We start from the raw sequence: 19,574 nt of genomic DNA, 5'->3' as shown, positions 1-19,574 counted from the left end.
ACAGGAAAAAAGAAATCAACCCCCAGAATTAAATCCAAGAACAAACAACACTTTTTTCCTATCAATTCAAAAGGCAGGGGAGCAGGATGGAATTTACCCAACTCAAGTTATCATCAACGCCAGCACCTCTCGGTGTGCTTAGTGCACACACCTTTTCATACATCTGGTTGACTCTGTAGTTGGGCAGTGGCACAGAGCCAGGCAAAAGTGCCCTTCTTGCTGGCTCTTTATTCCTACCTTTTCTGTCTAAATTTGTTCAAATACACAAAAATAGTGGTGACTTGATGAAAAACAAAGTTCTGTAAGACATGGATTATTTTTTAATTGCAATGATTGGGCTGGAGAGCTAAAGGAAATCACATAAAAAAGAAATGCCAATGAGCCAGATGTGATTTGCAAAGAGGTTTCCTCTCTGTATAACTTCTTCGAAGCAAAATTATATCCTGTCAAATATACTGGAAATTTAGAATTTACTGGAGACATTTTTATAGCAGATTTCATTGATGAAAATTATAGCTTGTTTTTGCTGAATCAAAAATCTACTTACCTCTGGTAAAATATGTATTACTATATTAGCAAATGTATCTCTTGTAAATGTGTATATGCAACAATGTGTAAGCAGAAAGTAATTCATAAAATAATTAGGATAATGGTTTTAATCATCTTAATGGAACACAGTATCTACTGGAAATGCCTCTCTACATAGAATTCTATGTATCTTAAAAAAACTACATTCAACTCAAGTCCTTTGTGAATGATGCAAGGCAAAAATCAATAAATGAAACAATTTCTTACCAGAATAAAATGATCCTAACATTTCCTTTCTTCCAGAAAGCTCTTGCGGATTTCCCCCAATCAGGATAGGGTTTGTCCTGAAGCATCATATCAGTGACCTGAAGCAACAAAAGGAACTTATTTAGCACTTTCAGAAATCTTACATTTTAGGTTTAGATATTTATATAATTTGCACATTATTGAGAATAAAATATGTACATATTTTAACGCCAGAATATATGCAGAGATAAAATTAAGAAGAATATACTTCTTTCAATTAAAAATTTCAGTAGTTCATTTGACTTCACATAACGAATGAGCACATTTAAGGTGGTTCAACATGTGAACGACTGAGTTTTTTTTAAACAACATCAATCAAGATTACCTTAGCTAAGAGGCCTCTTTAAGATACTATTAACCTCTTCATAGAAACAAAACATATATAATAAATTAAATACCAGTTATTGCTTGTCAAAATCAGAAACTCCAAAACCCAAATATTTCTGTGTCTAGATTTTTACCTATATCACTAGTCAAAATATTACCTCCCCTTCTCTCTGTTTTTTCTTCCAATGCTGTGTGAGATATGGGACTTGACCCAGTGTTGTGGAATATTTATTTTAATAGCGTAGCCTTCCCCCACCTCCACACCATTTGCAGTTCTACGTCTTCTTCCAAAAATATTCTACCTCTCTTTCTCACATGCCAGACACTGCCCAGCTTCTAAGGTCCAGGCAAAGTCACATCACCATCACACATTGTGATGTCTTTACTGTCCCCTCCAAATGTAGCTCCGGATCCAGCCTTCTTATGTGGCTCACTGCTTTCCACTTTCTATTTTACTTACTATGTATATTCGTTCTCTCTCCATTAGGCTTTAAAAATCCTTGAAGGTGAAGATTGGCCCCTATATCCCTTTCAATGTCTAAGGTTCTTTTACATAAAAAAAAAACTTCAAAATATTTGCTTAAAGAAGAAATGACAGAATGATTTTATATAAATGCTTGTTTTTAAAAATGCATAAACAAAATAAATTGCTTATTGACCCCATCTCATATTAATGGTTTCAGAAAATGTCCAAAGTATCATAAATAGGTAACCTATTACAAAAGCATTTTTAAAAGTCTGGTGGGATGGGGAATGAATTTCCTTCTTTCTTCTAATAAAGGAAAACATATTTGCATATGTGTACACACACTCACACATATGCTTTTTCCTTTTTCCAGAAAATCGACCTTCTCTTCAAGAGAAGAAAACATTGTTTCATTAATTGGATTTGAATTTAATAATGTTCAAATTCAAACAAAAAAGGCCAATTCAAAATTAAGAAAATTTATACATAATGAGATATACTGAATTGAGTAAGGAAGAATTTTCATCATCCATTAAAATATACTTCTCTCTTGCTCTTAAGGTGTTAATATTGCACTTATGTATAACTTCCAACAATGGCCTGACTTGGAATGGGTGAGATTTAATCATTTATGATGAAAGATTTTTATTCAGTGGGGAGTCTTTCTGGATCAATGACCCCTTCAATCGTACTGGACTTTCTGTGGAAGGCACATCAATTCTCAAGCAAGTCCATCTTGTTGTGTTACACAGCAGCCCAGAAATGGTCTCTGGAAACATGCCAGGGCTTCACATGCTCATTTAAAATGCAATCTGGGCAGAGGTTAAGGAGCCCAGTCTCCCGGAAATACTCACTCTTAATTCTTCTTTATATACTTTCTCAACATAATATCTTAGACTAGAACTCCCAAGTTTCTCTTGGTGGATGAGAACCAAAGGAAGTTCATTGCTCTTCGACGAGTAACACTGCAGATTTATACTAGCTCTAAGACAGGGCTTACAATAATTTTGTGTGATGTGGCACTGAATCTTCAAATTCAACAAATGCCATCAATGGTTTTAATACAGCCTCTGTTAATTTCTTGAAACTGTTAATTACATTGATAATTGAGTGCAACTAACATTAAAAATTCAAAAGGGGAAAACACTGATTTCACTGATTTTTAGAAAGAAATTTACTTATGATTTTCTCATCTATTTTCTTCTTCACAATCTAAAATTACAAGTGTTTATTTTCTCTAATGCCCATGCGTTGTATCTTTGAACAAAGAAAATTCATGAGATTTGTCAGAATGAACAAAAGGAAGAGGATAAAATAAAATTTAAGGATGAATCAAGTGAGTTACACTGTTACTAAAAAGTGAATAAAGGCAAAAGTAGAAAAATTTAAATTCCATATATTCTTGGGCATAAAAAGAGTTTTATATCATACCTTCCCTTGAGGAAGGAATTGTTATTCTTCCAAACAACAGTTTCATTCACTACTCCTCTGTAACTTTCTTGAATAGCAACTCTTTTGTCAAATTTTATTTTTACAAAACCTCAAGGTTAAGTAAATAAATACTTAAATAAATATTTCATGTTTTACCAGGTTCCTAAAAGATTTAATTAATTCTGTTCGGCAATATTTACCCTGTTCCAGAAAGAGTCTACATGGTAATAAATATTTCCAAGGAACAAAATGATTACTGGGTGGATTTTATTCAATTTTCAATGTTTTCTCCAGGGCACTTTCTGGGAAATACTTATTATATTTTCTAGAAGAAGGCAATCTGCTGCTGTATGACCAATTATTACAGCAGCATATTTTGTGAAAATGACATTCAAGGATAAAGGATTTTCTCAGGAAAATGGCAAGATGAGGCAAAAAAAATGCACTTTTTTTCTTTTTTCCTGATGCCCAGCAGCTGGTCTTTTTCACCCCCCGCTCCAACTCTTTAAGTCATATCAGCAGATCGATGTCAGGTCACTTGCAGTTAAATTGGCAGGAGCAGAGACAGTCATTAAAGGGACGCATTCAATAAAGAAAAATCCAATTACCTTCTGCATTAGAGAAATCAAATTCATTTCTGGTGCTGGTCAAGGACAGTCTTTGTGGGAAAAGATGCAGGAAAGGCAGGACTAAAGACCATGCACAAAGGTTGCTGTGTAGCATAAATACAATACAAAATTTGTTGATGCTTCTCCCACAGGAAGATTATTAGAATTCAAAATCACAGGTCTTTCTTTCTAAGCTAGGAGAAATTTGTTTAACTCTTTGAGTGTCACAGTCCTTGCCTTTTCCTTTCCTCCCTAGGTCTTTGCACAAAACTCAGAACTTCATTACAGCCTTACCACATTATGCCTTGTCGGGTAGTCTTTCTCAGTAAAATATAAGCTATTCTAGGGCATGGGTATTGTACAATCAATTGTGCATTGAGATTTAAAAGTCAATAAGTGATTGCAAAAGCAGTTTACCTCTACAAGAATCTAAGTGGAAACTTTGCTCCCCCATAAGCTGCGCCAATGGGACGTGGGGGTAAAAATGGCAGCACAGAGACAGCAGTGACCACAGTAATATCTTACATGCGCTAGAAAACTTCATGGATTACAAAGCTCCCAGAGGTACTTTTCTTAACAGTTGTCAAAGCAACTTTATAAAGTTAGTCATTATTTTCCACCAATGGAGAAAGAGAAATCAGTGAGATGAAACAACACATCAAGGTCACACACCTAACGGACTGTTCTGTGCACCAGCTCTGCAGCCAGCCAGCCTGCCTGGACGACTTCCGAGTTTTGTCTCTTACTAGTTTTCGATTTGGGACAAAATAATTAACCTCTCTGTACCTCAGTTTCTTATTCATCATGTATGCACGCAAAATAGATATGAACAGGTGTTCTAAGAATTATTGGTGTTTTGTTGTCATCTAGAACTTCTACTTAATCATTCTGCTTCATCTGACTGTGTTAAATCATTGGATTTAGAGTCAAAGGGCTTGACAATCAGTCTCATCTCTTCCGTATAGACAAGACTATCATATATGGAACTATTAGAAAATGATAAAGATTTATATATATAATCATAATGTTAAAATATGTTACAGCCTAAAATTGCTGTGAAAAATCAAACCTATTGCCAAAGGTTGCAATAATCTGAGGTTTCACAGAGGATGCGCGTAACATAACCGAGCACTGATTTGCATCCTGTATCATTCTCCAGCTTTGCCGGTTTTATATTCCTAGCCTGATTATAAACTACTCACATACAGGTACTACATAATATATCTATGGTCTTATTTGATATAGTTTTATGTTAAGCATGTGATGTTAACGAAAAATATTGACTGAATAGAGAGAAAAGGTCACAATATAGTAACAATGACTATGGCTACATGGTGCCACTCTTGGGATTGCTGTTACGTAGCAGAGCATCATTTAAGAGAAATAAACGCTATTCTGTTAATACACAAGCAGACACATTAAGGATATTGATGAACAAACTCATACATATAATTTTGCATGTTATTTTGCAACTTCTTTCTATTTCACAACATATCTTGAACATCATCATATATCAGTACAGACATTGCTATTTAAATAATTTCCTCTTAAGCAAGGTTTCAAGTGTACAGAGCCAGAGTTAGTCTCTGGAAAATTCTTCTAAAACCTTCAGGCCACATATTCAAGAAGCTTGACAGAAGTTTTCTTAAATTTTAAGACGACCCTGAAATTTTTCATAAAATTGCAAATAAGTATTAAAGATGAAAGAAACCTTTCTGGACCATCATTAATAAAAAAATAAATTGTAATGTAAAATAAATAAATCTTTCTTTTTTTCCTTCTCTCACCATACATTTACTATGTGCATCCCACTGAAATATAAAATGTTTCTATATTGTTCTAATTACCTTTATAATTAAACTTCATTTAACGTATGTATTATTTAGATTTTTATTTACAAATGAGCATTGACCAAATTATTTAATATCTACTTCTCCCTTTGCCTTCTTACCCTCCATCACCTTATTATACTTATTTTGCCCATTAACTTTTTGACTCTTTGAATATAACATATCCTTATTTTATTCATCATCTTTAAATGGTATCGTCTTCCCTCATCTATAAAAGATGAGAAAATCAGAATACTATCTTTTTTTTTTTAAAGATTTTATTTATTTATTCGACAGAGATAGCCAGCGAGAGAGGGAACACAAGCAGGGGGAGTGGGAGAGGAAGAAGCAGGCTCATAGCGGAAGAGCCTGATGTGGGGCTCGATCCCATAACGCTGGGATCACGCCCTGAGCAGCAGGCAGACGCTTAACCGCTGTGCCACCCAGGCACCCCAGAATACTATACTTTCTAACACTATACATCATTTCTGCATTGTTAGGGTCTGGGAATGCTCCTCTATTCTGGTTTATAATCAGACACTAGACATTTCTTTTAACCCTGGTCCTACAATCAAACTCTTTTCCAGTACTGCTGGAGTTTTCCCACTACTTCCAATGCTTGCACTTTGTGCTACAACATATTCTTTGGGAAGGGTCATGAGAACAATGTAGGTTCCAACCAATTGTTTAATTTCTTATATTTGACTAATAATTAGGCTGAGTGTAAAATTACTGAATCACTATTTTTTTAACCTTAGAATTCAAGGCATGGCTTCCCTTTCTTAATACTTTTGAGTGATGCCATGGAGAAATCTGAAAAAAACTGAAAACGGGATTTTTTTTTTTCCATCTTCACAGATGAATTGGTTTTCACTGCTTAGATGCCCAGTTTTCCCTTTTCTATCTTGAGTAAAATAATTTTGTTGTTTATTGATTGTTGTCTGTCACTTTTCCAGGCACAATTGGCCCTTTCAGTCTAAAGATTCAAGTCTTTCTTTACTCTGTTAAGTCTTTTAAGAATCCTTAACTATTATTTTTCTTTTCCATTATTTTAGTTCTATTCTTTAGAGAAACAAATCTGCAGATACTGGTTTTCTCTGTCTTCCCTTTCTAATTTTTAATTTCACTCACTCAGTCATGTCCCCTACTATGATTTTGGGTACGTCGATTAATGTTTGGGGAAAGTCCATTTTGACCTTTATTTCTCTAATTTTCTTTCTTCTGCATTTCTTTCCTGAGCCTACCATCTCATTTCATATTCTGTTGTCTCACAGCATCTTTTCTGAATTTTTGTCTCATTGCTTTGAAAACTTATAAAGACAATGACTTCATTATTTTTTTTTAATTCATTGGGGTTTTTTAAATCATAATTTTTCTCTGGTTCATAGTATCATTTTTCTGGTCAGAGGTTCTTCACCTGCTACTGGACTTGTTATTTTCTTCCTCTATTATTCTTAGATACAAAATTCTCACGCTGTTTCCTTTGGAATTGATTGCCGTGTGAATGATGTGAGTTTTTTCTGGACTAGCGCTCTGCTAGAGGTTCCTGTTGCAGACAGGGGCAGGGCCCATTCTCAATCATCACTCCTCATCCCTACTGCTCCAGGCCTCTGGAGTGTGCCACTTGCCTTGGAGAACTGTCCTTTGCCAACTTCACCTGAGATCAGTAGTCACCATATCTCCTCTGAGCATTGTCTTGAAACTTAGTTGACAGTCACTACATTTGGCAGTCCTTAATCACAGATTGTGCTTCAGAGTTAAAAATATGATTTACTCTTATTTAAGATAAAGTTAGTATCTCTGATTCTTGTACTCCATGTTCTTTTGGTTGGTTGCCAAAATCTTCCTACTTTAAAATGAAAATTCTATATTGCTATCTGAAGTGGTTATTAAGTGGCTTATTTATGTGGCACATATTTTTGGCAATTTTGAGGCCATATCATCAAAAATAATTACTACATCTGTGATATTGTCTCTTTTTTAAAAATAGTACCTATCAGATGACCTAAATCACATTCAAAATCAGTTTGTAATTAACCTTGTTTTAGATTGTCTTTCCTAAATACAACTTTGTCAAAAATAAAATCATTAAATATAATATGAAATTTGCAGGAATTTGAACATAAGGCAGTTTCAAATTTTCTGAGAAAGGATTTGAAGAAAAGCTTTGCTTTATATTTAGCATATGACATAATATAAATTTTAATTAGGTTATCTGGCTACCCAACCCATATATATTATATAAGTGAGATATGAAAGGTATTTAGCCAATGGAATGCTAAGTATTCTATAACGGTATTTGGTAGGTAGAATTTTCATCTCTTAAAGATAATATGCATTTTCCATTTTGATGATGTCTCCTGTCTCATGAAAATCACAGCAAAATATGCCATCAGCAACAGATGATTTTCATACATTTCTATAATTACTTTTTAAACACTTGGATAAAGGTCCTTGTATAATTGTTATCATGACCAAGATATTTTTGCTTGTGTTTTAGTTCCTTGTCCACTTAAGAAAGCTAACTGAGGGGCACCTGGGTGGCTCAGTTGGTTAAGCACCTGCCTTGGGCTCATCCAGCCCCATGTCAGGCTCCCTGCTCACTGGGGAGAATGCTTCTCCCTCTGCTGTTCCCCCTGCTTGTGCCCTCTCTCTCTTGCTCTCTTAAGACTATTAGTGACACATTGCCCCTCGTTGAAGTATTCTTTCGCTGACTTTGTTGATGCCACTTTTAGTTGAATTTCATTGAGACATATACAGGTACATGCCAGAAAAATTATTTAGATAGAATTATTAGCCAGGACTTGGCACTTACTAAGTATGAATAGGCAATTAACACCAAGTTTTCAATACCAAGCAAACCCATATTATGGCAAGTGCTTTGAAATTCCCAAGTGGGGTTCATTCGGGGACAAGGTAGAAAATTACAAAGTTCTTTTAATTTGTAAAAGCAGACTTTATGTTTGAAGACTTTTGCTTTTCCCCAAAATTATGGTTCAGAATATCTTCATTTACCAATAGCCAAAGCCAACATCAAAATGAGTGCATCTTTACATACTCAGTCCAAGAGGAGAGACTGCTTATCATTCTGGAGAACATGAGCTCTGGCAGAGAGCTATGAGCCACGGGTCACACCGCTGACACAAGAAAATGTCAGCACTTAAACTGGGGAGGAGGAGAGGATGGTGAGCAGGGCTCCAGTGTTTCTTTCAATTATTCATTTTACCTCTCTCTTCTAAACAGATTAATAAAAAGTTCTTGTCCACGCTGCAGCTCTATATCCCAAATTCCTCCCAACATTATCATAACTGTAGTAAATCTGCCTTCATTCTTTTTTGCTTTTAGGATGTTTTAATTTTTTTTCCTTTTTAAATTTTTTTCTTCTTAAATGAAGTATAGTTGACATAATAATATAATATTATATTAGTTCCAGGTGTACAACGTAGTGATTTGACAAGCATATCATTACAAAATGCTCTCAACAAAAAGTGTAGTTACCATGTGTCCACACAAGGTTATTACAATATTGACTACATTCCCTAGGCTGCACTTTTCATTCCCATAACCTTTTTATAACTAGAAGTTTGTACTTATTAATATCTTTACTTATTTTGCCTATCACCCACCTCTCTCTCCTCGGGCAACTGCTAGTTTGTTCTCTATTTATGAGGTTCCTTTTTTTTTTTTTTTTAATTTTTAACTGCTGACAACTTTTAAGCCTCACTGCCCCTTCTGCCCCTTCTGCCCCACACCTGAGAAAGCCGATAAGAAAATCCTGGTGCTCCTTCCTTTGCACCAAGCGGGAAGTTCAAACCCTGTGCAGGAACCCTCACCCTGGCCCCACCCCATATCCACCATAAAAACCCCAAGACAGTCTCTTTACCTGCCTCTTTCAAGCATTTCTGGATCTCTTTGAGAGCCACCATGCTCTTCCTAGAACCTTCCCTATGTGAGGAATAAACCTTTTCATACCTTCTTGGTGCAAATGGGACATGTTCATTCTCAATATCTAAACAAATTTGGGATGGAAGATCCATCCTACTTTTTAGGAATATTCACACACCGTAACAAACCCAACATATGGTCATAAGCGAAGCTTCTTGTGATTTTTTTACGCATATCTTTTTTGGGATCTTACCTTTTTCTTATGGAATCTTGGCATCTTCTAATGCAAATATGTTCTATTGCCAAACAGCAGGGGAAAAGGCCCGCTGGAATTGAGGAATTGAGAGATTCTCAAGGAAACTTCACTGTATTCCTGAAACTCTAGCTCCATGCTATGAAAAAAGGCTGATATTGTATAAATTCTACATATAGAACAGGGAGAAAGTAAAAGATCCCAATTTTAGCAACTATACCCTGGACATAAAGTGAGATTCTATAAAATGCAAGATCTCACTGAATTAGCCCTGCTAATTCACTCACTCCCAGAGTATAAGCTGCATGATGGCAGGCATCTTGTCCATCTTGTTCAATCATTTAGCGTTATGTCTAATGTACTGCAAGCTCTCGGTAAACATTTACTGAATGGGTGGATGAATAAAAGTGTAAATGGATGAATGAATGAACAAAAGGGAATTAAGAGGAGCATACAGAACAGACCAGTGGGGAAGGCTAGGATAAATAGCACACCCCAAGGAGCTCTTTCCTCATTCTGCATTGAAAGCCTCTCTAGCAATTAGTGGTGATGATGATGCTAACAGATACGGTGGTGGGTGGTGGTGACAGGATGAGGAGGAGGTGGGGGAGGAGTACATGAATGGCAGAGTATTTCTGTTCCTCCCAACCCCATCCCTTTCATTGTCTGGAAAGGTAGCAAGACACAAGACTTGTGTAGTTAAGATTCTAAAATGAGGCAGAGAAGGTCTTTGCCAACTCCTGGATGAATAAAGAAGTCAAATATGATTTCACACAAGAGGGCTATTAAGCCTAAGATGCACACTTACTCACATTATCTATGTGTACAATATATCTGCTCTATTGCAAATGTATTTAAAGATGAACCAAATAAGGACACATATGAATCACATATTTTAAAGACTGGAAAGTAGTACACTTCCATATGCCTTATTTTTGGTGTTGAACAACTCTGGAGGAGGATGGTGTATGGCAGCCTCAGGAGTTGGACAGTGCCCAGCCTGTGAACCCTTACGTGTCAGTACCTTCGCATCCACTGGAGCATAGCATTATTTTCTTATCCTCCGTCTTAGGTCAGTCTATGTAAAAACAAATCTAAATTGCATTCCTTTCACACTAGGGAGATACTGTACTGCAGAGGACAATGCATGTAGTTTGTTCCCTTTTGCTGGCCCCCAACCCCCAACACACACACTATACCACATACACAGGCATGCATATACAATCAGTCTTACACAACAGCACTTTCCGCTGAGACAAAGAGAGACCCAAGGTCCAACCAGAAAGGATTATGCATACTCAGTGAGGAACATTAGCTGAGTATACAATTAAGTACATGGAAACCATGGAGGAACGTTTTCTAAATTACCTAGATATGCCTTGAATGAATTGCTACAAGAAGTATCTGAAAATCACTGGCAAATATCTACTGGTGAACGTTAAACCTGGAATGTATTCTACAGCTTTTTAGAAGCACAACCAGGGTTTCATAAAGCATGAATATTAATGCACCTGCTTATTATCTCCAATGATAGCCTGCACTGCCTTTGTGATGTATTGCACCTTATTGCTGGATCCCTACTGATTTACAATGAGTCATGGACTGTTTTATTATTAAGTAAGGAAATTGGGCATGTCTCAGTATATAGAAGCATTTAGAAAAAGATACCTGAATCACCTGAATACAGAAATATACACAATCAAAAAGTACCTTCCCAGGCAAGGTCTGCAGAGTTTCAAATAGTGTGTTAACAAATGCAAAATAACTACGACATACCCCAGAACAATTTGCTTTCCACCACATTGAATTATAATTTAGAATAAATAGAAAGAATGGGATTACTGATTTTGCTGAGCAAAAAGCCAGCAGAAAAATATTTACACCACCTTCTGACATACTATTCTTTATGGGTGGCCAAATTACCAAATGACAGTAGCCCAGTATTATACTGCTGAGCATTTATTTTTGGCTTGTGGCTTGAAAGAATGAGTAGTTTTCAGCATGCATACCTTCTTTGTCTTGTTAACATAAATGATTGGTACTAGAGAAATTAATTATAAAAATGTACCATAAAATGAAGGCTTTGTGACAGTATATAAGAATGGAGAACCAATAGAGAGATATATAAAGGATGTTTTTAGAAATGTGATTAAAAGAACCATTATCCACCAAAGAGCCCTTCGCACACAGAAAGAACAAACATCTCCTCAAAAGGAAACTCAATATCATTTTAAGGATCCCAGCATTCCAGTTTTCTGAATGAAATGCCTACTGATGATAGTCAGTAGAGTTGGCTTAGTCTCCCAGACTCAGCATCACTATGTAGCCCACCATACTGCTTATATAATACCATTTCCCAAAATGTTTCAGACAACTCTACAAGGTAACAAAGACAAAGCTATATAGGCCAGTGGAACGAAAAGAAGATCAACTGGGTTGCCATTCCTACTATTAGTAAGTCCAAGAAAAGGCTGATAGTAATCTATCTGACATAAACTCCTGTGTTCCGTTTTCAGAATTTGAGAGCTATAAAGTAAGGTAACCACCAAGTAACATGGCTTTTAAGTTTAAGCGAGTGTTACTCTATGTTCTACTGTTGCCTGAAGACATACAATTACAATGTTATGCACTGAATATTTGGATGACATAATAACAAGCTTAGAAATTTGAAAGCAATAACCTGAATGTGTATCTTTGCAATAAGAAAACCTACTTACCAGCATTCAGGGTCTAAAAATAAAATTCCATATTTCCATTTCAAATACAAGTAAAATTCATTTTAGGGCATGTATGTGCCTTAAAATTAAACCTAGTGCATGTCAGATGTAGCTACATATTCATTAAAATTATTTAAGATGTTATATAGATCAAAGGGCACATAATGTATCTGTAAGGAGTAAAGAAGAAAAATAAATTGTAGAGCATGTTCCCACTACCTACCTTGGAAAAAAAGTAGAACAAAGCAAAGGCTTTTAAGCCCTCTGTTACTTGTCTGCACTCAATTTACCCCATCTATCCCTACTAGCAGGGATACCCTTGTTTTTCTTTCCCTTCTTTTTCTTTCTGGTTACATCTGGATGTAACCATAAGTACAATAAAATGTTGATTAGTTATAAATATATTTATAGTTAAACATAATAATACAGTATGCCTTTTGCTCATTATTTTTCTGAGCTTTGCCTAGAGTGAAGCATATAGTCATATCTTTGATCTCCATCTCATTTCTATTGATAATTTCTTTTTCATTTTTCTTATGATTTATCTGTAACTTTCACCTTTAATCTTGGTTAATCTTATAAAGTTTTGTCAATTTTATTGGGCTTTCCAAATTTTTAAAATATTTTAATCCTCTCTATAGCAATTTCTGCTATCTTTACTTTCTTCTTTCTATACTCTGATGGATTTTCCTGGGAGTTTTTTCCCCCTAAGTTCTTAATGCTGAATGCTTACCTCATTCATTTTCAGTACTTCTTCTTTTTTAACATTAACACCATGGTGGTGGATTTATCAAATATCAAATTCTGTCAATTTATCCTTTATAAATTTTGAAGGTTTATTACAGGGTACATGTAAGTTCAAATTGTTATACACCTTCCTGGTTAACTGATTTTTTTCATCATAATGTATTAACTCTCTTTAATCCTAAAAATGTTTCGCCCCACCCAAATCCATTTTGCTTCACAACAATGTAACTAGATCAATTTTGTTTTGGATACTGTTTCCCTAGTGTATGTTTCCCATTCTTTTACTTTTAAAATTTCTCTTTCTTTATATTTTGGGCATGACTCCTGAAAACAGCATGTGATAAGCAGAATTCAAAGAATAATCCCCAAAGGTCCTTGCCCTTGTGTAATTGTATCCCTTTTAGATCTGGGTGGAACCTGTGACTACCATGAGCGACACTCCCACGATTATGTTATATGGCAAAAAGAATATTATTTTTTTAAAGATTTTATTTATTTATTCATGAAAGACAGAGAGAGAGAGAGGGAGGCAGAGGGAGAACAGGCTCCCCACAGAGCAGAGAGCCTGCTCAATTGAAAGCAATGTTCCATTTACTAAATACTAAGAACTAACTCTGTGGCCTTGCATTAGCCTCTGTTCATTGACTTGCCTCACATTGTTCACCTTTTATTTGGGATGGTAAGTCCTGGTTCCTCACAAGATTGTTGTGGGCCTTTTGAGGGTTAATTTTATGTGTCAACTTCGCTGGGCTAAGGGATGTCCAGACAGCTGGGTATTATGTATAAGTCTGTACAGTGTTTATCCTATGATCCAGCAATTGCACTACTGGGTATTTACCCCAAAGATACAGACGTAGTGAAGAGAAGGGCCATATGCACCCCAATGTTCATAGCAGCATTGTCCACAATAGCTAAATTGTGGAAGGAGCCGAGATGCCCTTCAACAGATGACTGGATTAAGAAGATGTGGTTCACATATACAATGGAATATTACTCAGCCATCAGAACGATTACACAACATTTGCACCAACATGGACATGACTGGAGGAAATTTTGCTAAGTGAAATAAGCAGAGAAAGACAATTATCATATGGTTTCACTCATTTATGGAACATAGAAAATAGCAAGAGCGGTAGGATAAGGAAGGGAAGAATGAAGGGGGGGTAATCAGAAGGGGGAATGAACCATGAGAGACTGTGGACTCTGAGAAACAAACTGAGGGCTTCGGAGGGGAGGGAGGTGGGGGATTGGGATAGGCCAGTGATGGGTATTAAGGAGGGCACATATTGCATGGTGCACTGGGTGTTATATACAAATAATGAATCATGGAACACTGCATCAAAAACTGGGGATGTACTGTATGGTCACTAATATAACAAAACAAAAATTATTAAAAAAACAAAACAAACAAAAAAAAACCAAAAACCAAAACAAAAACAACAAAAAAAGAAGAGATTACGTTAGAATTGGTAGAATGAATTAAGAAAATTATCCTTGGATTGCTGGGCATCATGCAATCTGTTGGAGGCCCCGAATAGAATAAAAAGGCAGAGAAAGGGCAGATTTGCTTTTTTTTTTTTTGCTTGATATGGGATCTCTTCTCCTTGGACATTGATGCTTCTAGTTCTCAGGTATTTGGACATTGACCACCCCCACTCCATTCTCAGGCTTTTGGACTTGACACCCTCTCTAGTTCTTGGGCCTTCAGATATGGACTGAATTACACCACCAGCTTTCCTGGCTCTCTGGCTTTTTCAGCTTCTTATAATAGTGCAAGCCAATTCCCATTAATAAATCTCTTATCTATCTATATATATCTATACAACCTATTGGTTCTGTTTCTCTGATGTATCCTAACACAGACCTGGGGGAGGTACTATTTTAAATGATCCAATATGTAAGGCTATTAATTTATAAGATGAGCATATCAAGATCCTGCCCTCCAGGAGCATAGAAACAGGCAGTAGAATGTACGCAAACCAATTTGATGCAGAGCAGAACAAAAATGCCAACTGAAACCATTACTACAAGTCTACCATCTCTTATCCAAAATTGACTGGGGCCAGATGTAGGATTTAGAATTCTTCAGATTCTGGATGGGGAATAAAATAGTACAAACACAGTTTATCAGGTAACACCTCCATAATAAAACATATTCACGCTTCTGTAACAAATACATCACTCGTCACACTTGTCATGATAAATAAAGAGCACAAGGAACCTCGTGTCAGTTCAGATAGGGTTTTGCCAAAAACTGAATAAGAGCAGGGCAGATTTTGCCACAAAGTGGGTTATAAAATCTTCTGGTGTTTTTTTTTGTTTTTGTTTTTTTGTCTTTCAAAGCTTTTGAGATTTTAGAATTGTAGCTAAAGAGTTGCAAATCTCAGGAGTGTTTAATTGAAACAATTACTTGTCATCTGTTTCCTACTCCCTATATTCCTTTCTTTAGTAATTAGGAGCTAGCAACAGGCATCAGAACCACCCGAGTAACATTCCTCTCACACAGCTGCTGAGCCTCGCCACAGGGCGCTGGGATCCCGTTTGTCTGAAGGAGAGCCCACCACTTGGTATTTTCCAAGTCCTACAAATGATTTACTACACACCCTTCACTGAGAAGCATGATTTGAAGAGCCAATATTTTTGCTTGATATTCATGTGGCTTAATATCATAAGAAAATCAATGAGAACATTTCATGTAAAATTAATCACTCCCCAAATCCAAAGCTGCTTTTTCCAAAATCTTGGGAGTTTTCAATGCTACACTCTTAGTGCATTAGGTCATCGTAAAGGTGGAGAGCCTATCTTATTAAATTTTTTATTTTGTTGGCTATTTTTGTTATTATTACTTTCCCTAGATGGACACTTCTACAATTTACACTGTGTGCACAGCTGATGTGGACCACTCCTCAGTCTACAGCTGGTCCTGTTTATCATCTCTCATTTAATTGAGGGATTTAATCAGCTTTTGGAATAGGCCTGTGAACCTTCTGTCAAAAAATCATGCTTGGTTGCTATTCTCTTAAAAACAGGCAACTCCAGAATTTCACACATTTGGAGCCAACTCATCTAGCACATAGTTTCCAAGAATTCAGAAGGAATAATTTAAATTCTGGATTTTTTATTTATAAAATAAATCTAATTTTTCTAAAATCACTTCCATATTCCCTTATAGTGATGCAATTTTGACAGCACTTCTAAGTTCTTTCCTTAAGTGTTGAAGAATAGCAGTATATCACTGCTTCTCTTTTCCTATTTAAGGTTTCTGAATTTTTTTTTTCCTTTCCCTTTGCACAAAAGACATTTAAGCATTACAACTTACTGAGAATTTTGTTGGTCTGGAAGAACAGCAAGGCAATGTTTTTTTGGTTTTTGGTTTTTTTTTTTTTTTCCTTTCAGTTATCCCAGGCCATCACATCCTTTTGCACATTACAAACAGGTTAATAAAATTCATGCTCATGATAACATGATCCTGAGATAAATACTTTTATTTCCCAGAGTATACATTATACAGAAGCAAATATAACATTCTCTTAGCATCTCTAGCTTACCAAAGCCATTCTCACAAATCTTTTTTTTCACGGTGATAACTAATCCTTTCATACTGTACAGAGATATACCATTTTCTGCGATAAGATTAGATTGAAAGAAAGATTCCTAGCAAACAGATATTTGAAATAAATACTAAGAATAAAGTAAGTCCTTTCCTAATTATGGCAATGAAGTGGACATGGGAGTCGTTCACTCATATTGTCAATAAACGTCTATTAAGAATGACCGATATGCTAAAGCATGAGTCTAGATTCTTGGGCTACATAAATGAAAACAAATAAAAATTATGGTATCTACATGCTAGTGAAGAAGCAAAATCTAAATAGTAAAAGTAATAAATAAGTTACATAGTATAAGATAATAAATGACATGGAAAAAAGAGAAAAATGAGCATGGCAAGACAGATGGGACTGCCAGGGGGAGGTAGTAGCAAAACACAGGGATGGCTGCAGTTGTACCTGGGGTGCTAACAATAGGCTTCATTGAGAAGGTGACATTTCAGCAAAATGGACAGCAGGCGAGAGATGCTATGGACAGAACAGAGCACAGCAGGAGGAAGGAGGCTTGTCACTAAAGTCTACTGGTCCCCTCTATTTACTGACCTCTGAAGACAAGAGTCAAGAAGTAATTGGCCAAGCCTGAAGAGGAGTTCCTGGGCCCTCTGGCGCTCAGGAAGGGCACAGTTAGAGCTGAGTTGCTCTAGAAACCACTGTCATCTGCCAATACTCTCAGATTCTCTTTACCGAGTTAAGGGGCCTTTGAATCTGTTAAGCAGTAAGATCTAGTAAGACTGAAATGGTACGAAAAACAATAAGGAAAAATGAATCGGGATTACCAGCAAAGGGTAAGCAGAAAAGCAAAGCCAAAATCATTTACTGGATGTTCAAATGGAAGATGATCAAAGTCCCTGAGAGAGGAAATAGAACTGCAGGCCTATAAGAGAAACCCATCAGGACTAAGTAAAATCCGACAGGGAGGTGTAAATAGCTCCCATTGGTCAGGTAATTTAACGTAAACCTTAAAGCCTGGCTAGATGCCTTCCTTCCTCATAAAGTTTCCCGAATTATTTTACTGGATTTTGTAGCTTCCTTTTGAATATGACTTGGAGGAGGCTCTATGTACATCTTCTCCCCCAGATACCAGGCTGGATTCTTTCACTTCATCTCTTAAGCCATTCTCAGATCCACCTAAAAAAAGGATTTAATTTCATCAGTTGCCTCTTGAAATAGAAAGTTAGCTATATTGATTCTTCCCTAGACCTTGTGGATAGACAGATCAATGCTAAGTAAATCACTGGTTAGAGCTCCATATGAGCCAGTTAGGATCTTACAGAGGGTATCTCTACTCAATACTTGTATAGTATACCCCCTACATGAAGCAGCCATCTCAGAAAACAAATACCAGTCGTCAAATAGGGTTATTTAAAGGCAGCACATGACTGATCCTCAAATATTAGTACACAGTACTTTGCTTGAGAAGATGGCCACTTCTCTGCCTGATTCCGTTCTATTTACGACTCAGGACCCAGCACAAATACAACATGTCCACTCTGCCTGTTAGACCACGAGTTCCTCCAGGTTATAGCTCCCACTGTATTCAACCTGAATTCTACCTCCCAGACACTTTCTTTGGCCGATAGTATTAATTCAAAAAAACATTACATTTAAATGCCAAGCATTGAAAATATATTGCCATTGCCCTCCAGAGACTTTCAAATATTTTATAAATGACTGAATGAACAAATGAATATTAAGTTAACAGCATTTGTTATAAAGGTCATAATATAAAAACTATGCAGTCAAAATTAGTCTTATAGAATATAACATAAAATAGTAAACTTTAAAAAAAATAAGAAACTAAGGACTCTGCTTTGACCAACATATATCAGAGGTACAGAAGAAAATATTAAAGATCGTGATGACTTGGGGTTTTTCCCTATTTACCTCTGTCCATCTGGAATAGACTGATATAGGGGAAATAAAGACACAAATATGAAAGTCTGGATACAACGAAAAAGCACATATACTTTAAGAGTTCTAAGAAGCCTCCCTCGTGAGAGTCCATCTGTGCAAGAAACTAATATGTACTAGAAAATTTGACTGCCTTGAGAATTAAATAAGGAGGATATCTAAATATAAAATCACTGCTGGTTTAGTAGAAGATTTTTTTATACGCCCTCCCAGATTCTCTCACTGTTCAAATCACTCCTGAGGAGTAAGCTAGGCATGCTTAAAAACAGGGTGACTCCTTCAGTTTACCAGAGAACAACTACCAACTACACTCTTCATGAATTGAAATTTTAATGTGCTTCCAAAACACTGAGTGCATATGCACAGAGGATGGTGCTTTGGGAGATTAGAGATGAAACGAATTTTGCTTTTCTAGTGCCCTTATTATCTAACTTTTAAACAAATTTATGACTTTCATTCCTTTTGGTTTTCTTCCACAAAATCATTATAAAGCGAAGAATGCTAAGGTAGCCCTTCTAGAAAGTGAGACTTCTTAGACATACAATGTGGCTACTTGAAATTATGTTAAACTGAGCAGAGTTCTGAATACTACTGGATTTTTTTAAACATATGTTCCTTACTAAAATAGATTATTAGGATAGTAAATCATTCTCATTTTTACCTACCCCATTCCATAGGAAAACGACACAACATATGGGGATGTTTGGCGGTGAGCAATTCACACATGCATGCCTCCCTCTCTGTGTCTTTCAACGTGCATCTATCTCACAGCTCAAGAGAGAATTCACAAAGTTGGCTATCAATTAAACAAACAAGTTGGAGAGTGAAGAGTGAAGGATACCATTTTCTCTAGACTAACCTTTCTTGGCTTGCCAACCCTACGTCTCTGGAGGATAAAATGCTCTGATTATTTTCACCAAGACATAAGGTTCAGTGGGAAGGCAAGTTGACAGGGGTT

The 19,574-nt window shown here is 36.2% G+C and overlaps 1 protein-coding gene across 10 annotated transcripts in view; it reads right to left on the bottom strand.

Moving 5' to 3' along the window:
* The window catches only part of TMEM117 (transmembrane protein 117), a 509,455-nt gene that overhangs the window by 179,208 nt on the left and 310,673 nt on the right, over window positions 1-19,574 (bottom strand). For all 10 annotated transcript variants that reach the window (XM_057303293.1, XM_057303292.1, XM_057303294.1 and 7 more), the window contains one exon: window positions 796-893. In XM_057303293.1, the coding sequence (XP_057159276.1) occupies window positions 796-893 (98 nt within the window). The remainder of the gene's footprint in view (window positions 1-795; window positions 894-19,574) is intronic.

This window comes from Ursus arctos, unplaced genomic scaffold (genome assembly GCF_023065955.2).
Source record: "Ursus arctos isolate Adak ecotype North America unplaced genomic scaffold, UrsArc2.0 scaffold_26, whole genome shotgun sequence".
Lineage (NCBI taxonomy): Eukaryota > Metazoa > Chordata > Mammalia > Carnivora > Ursidae > Ursus > Ursus arctos.
Note: the sequence above shows the minus strand (reverse complement) of the source record. Positions and strands in the feature narration are given on the sequence as shown.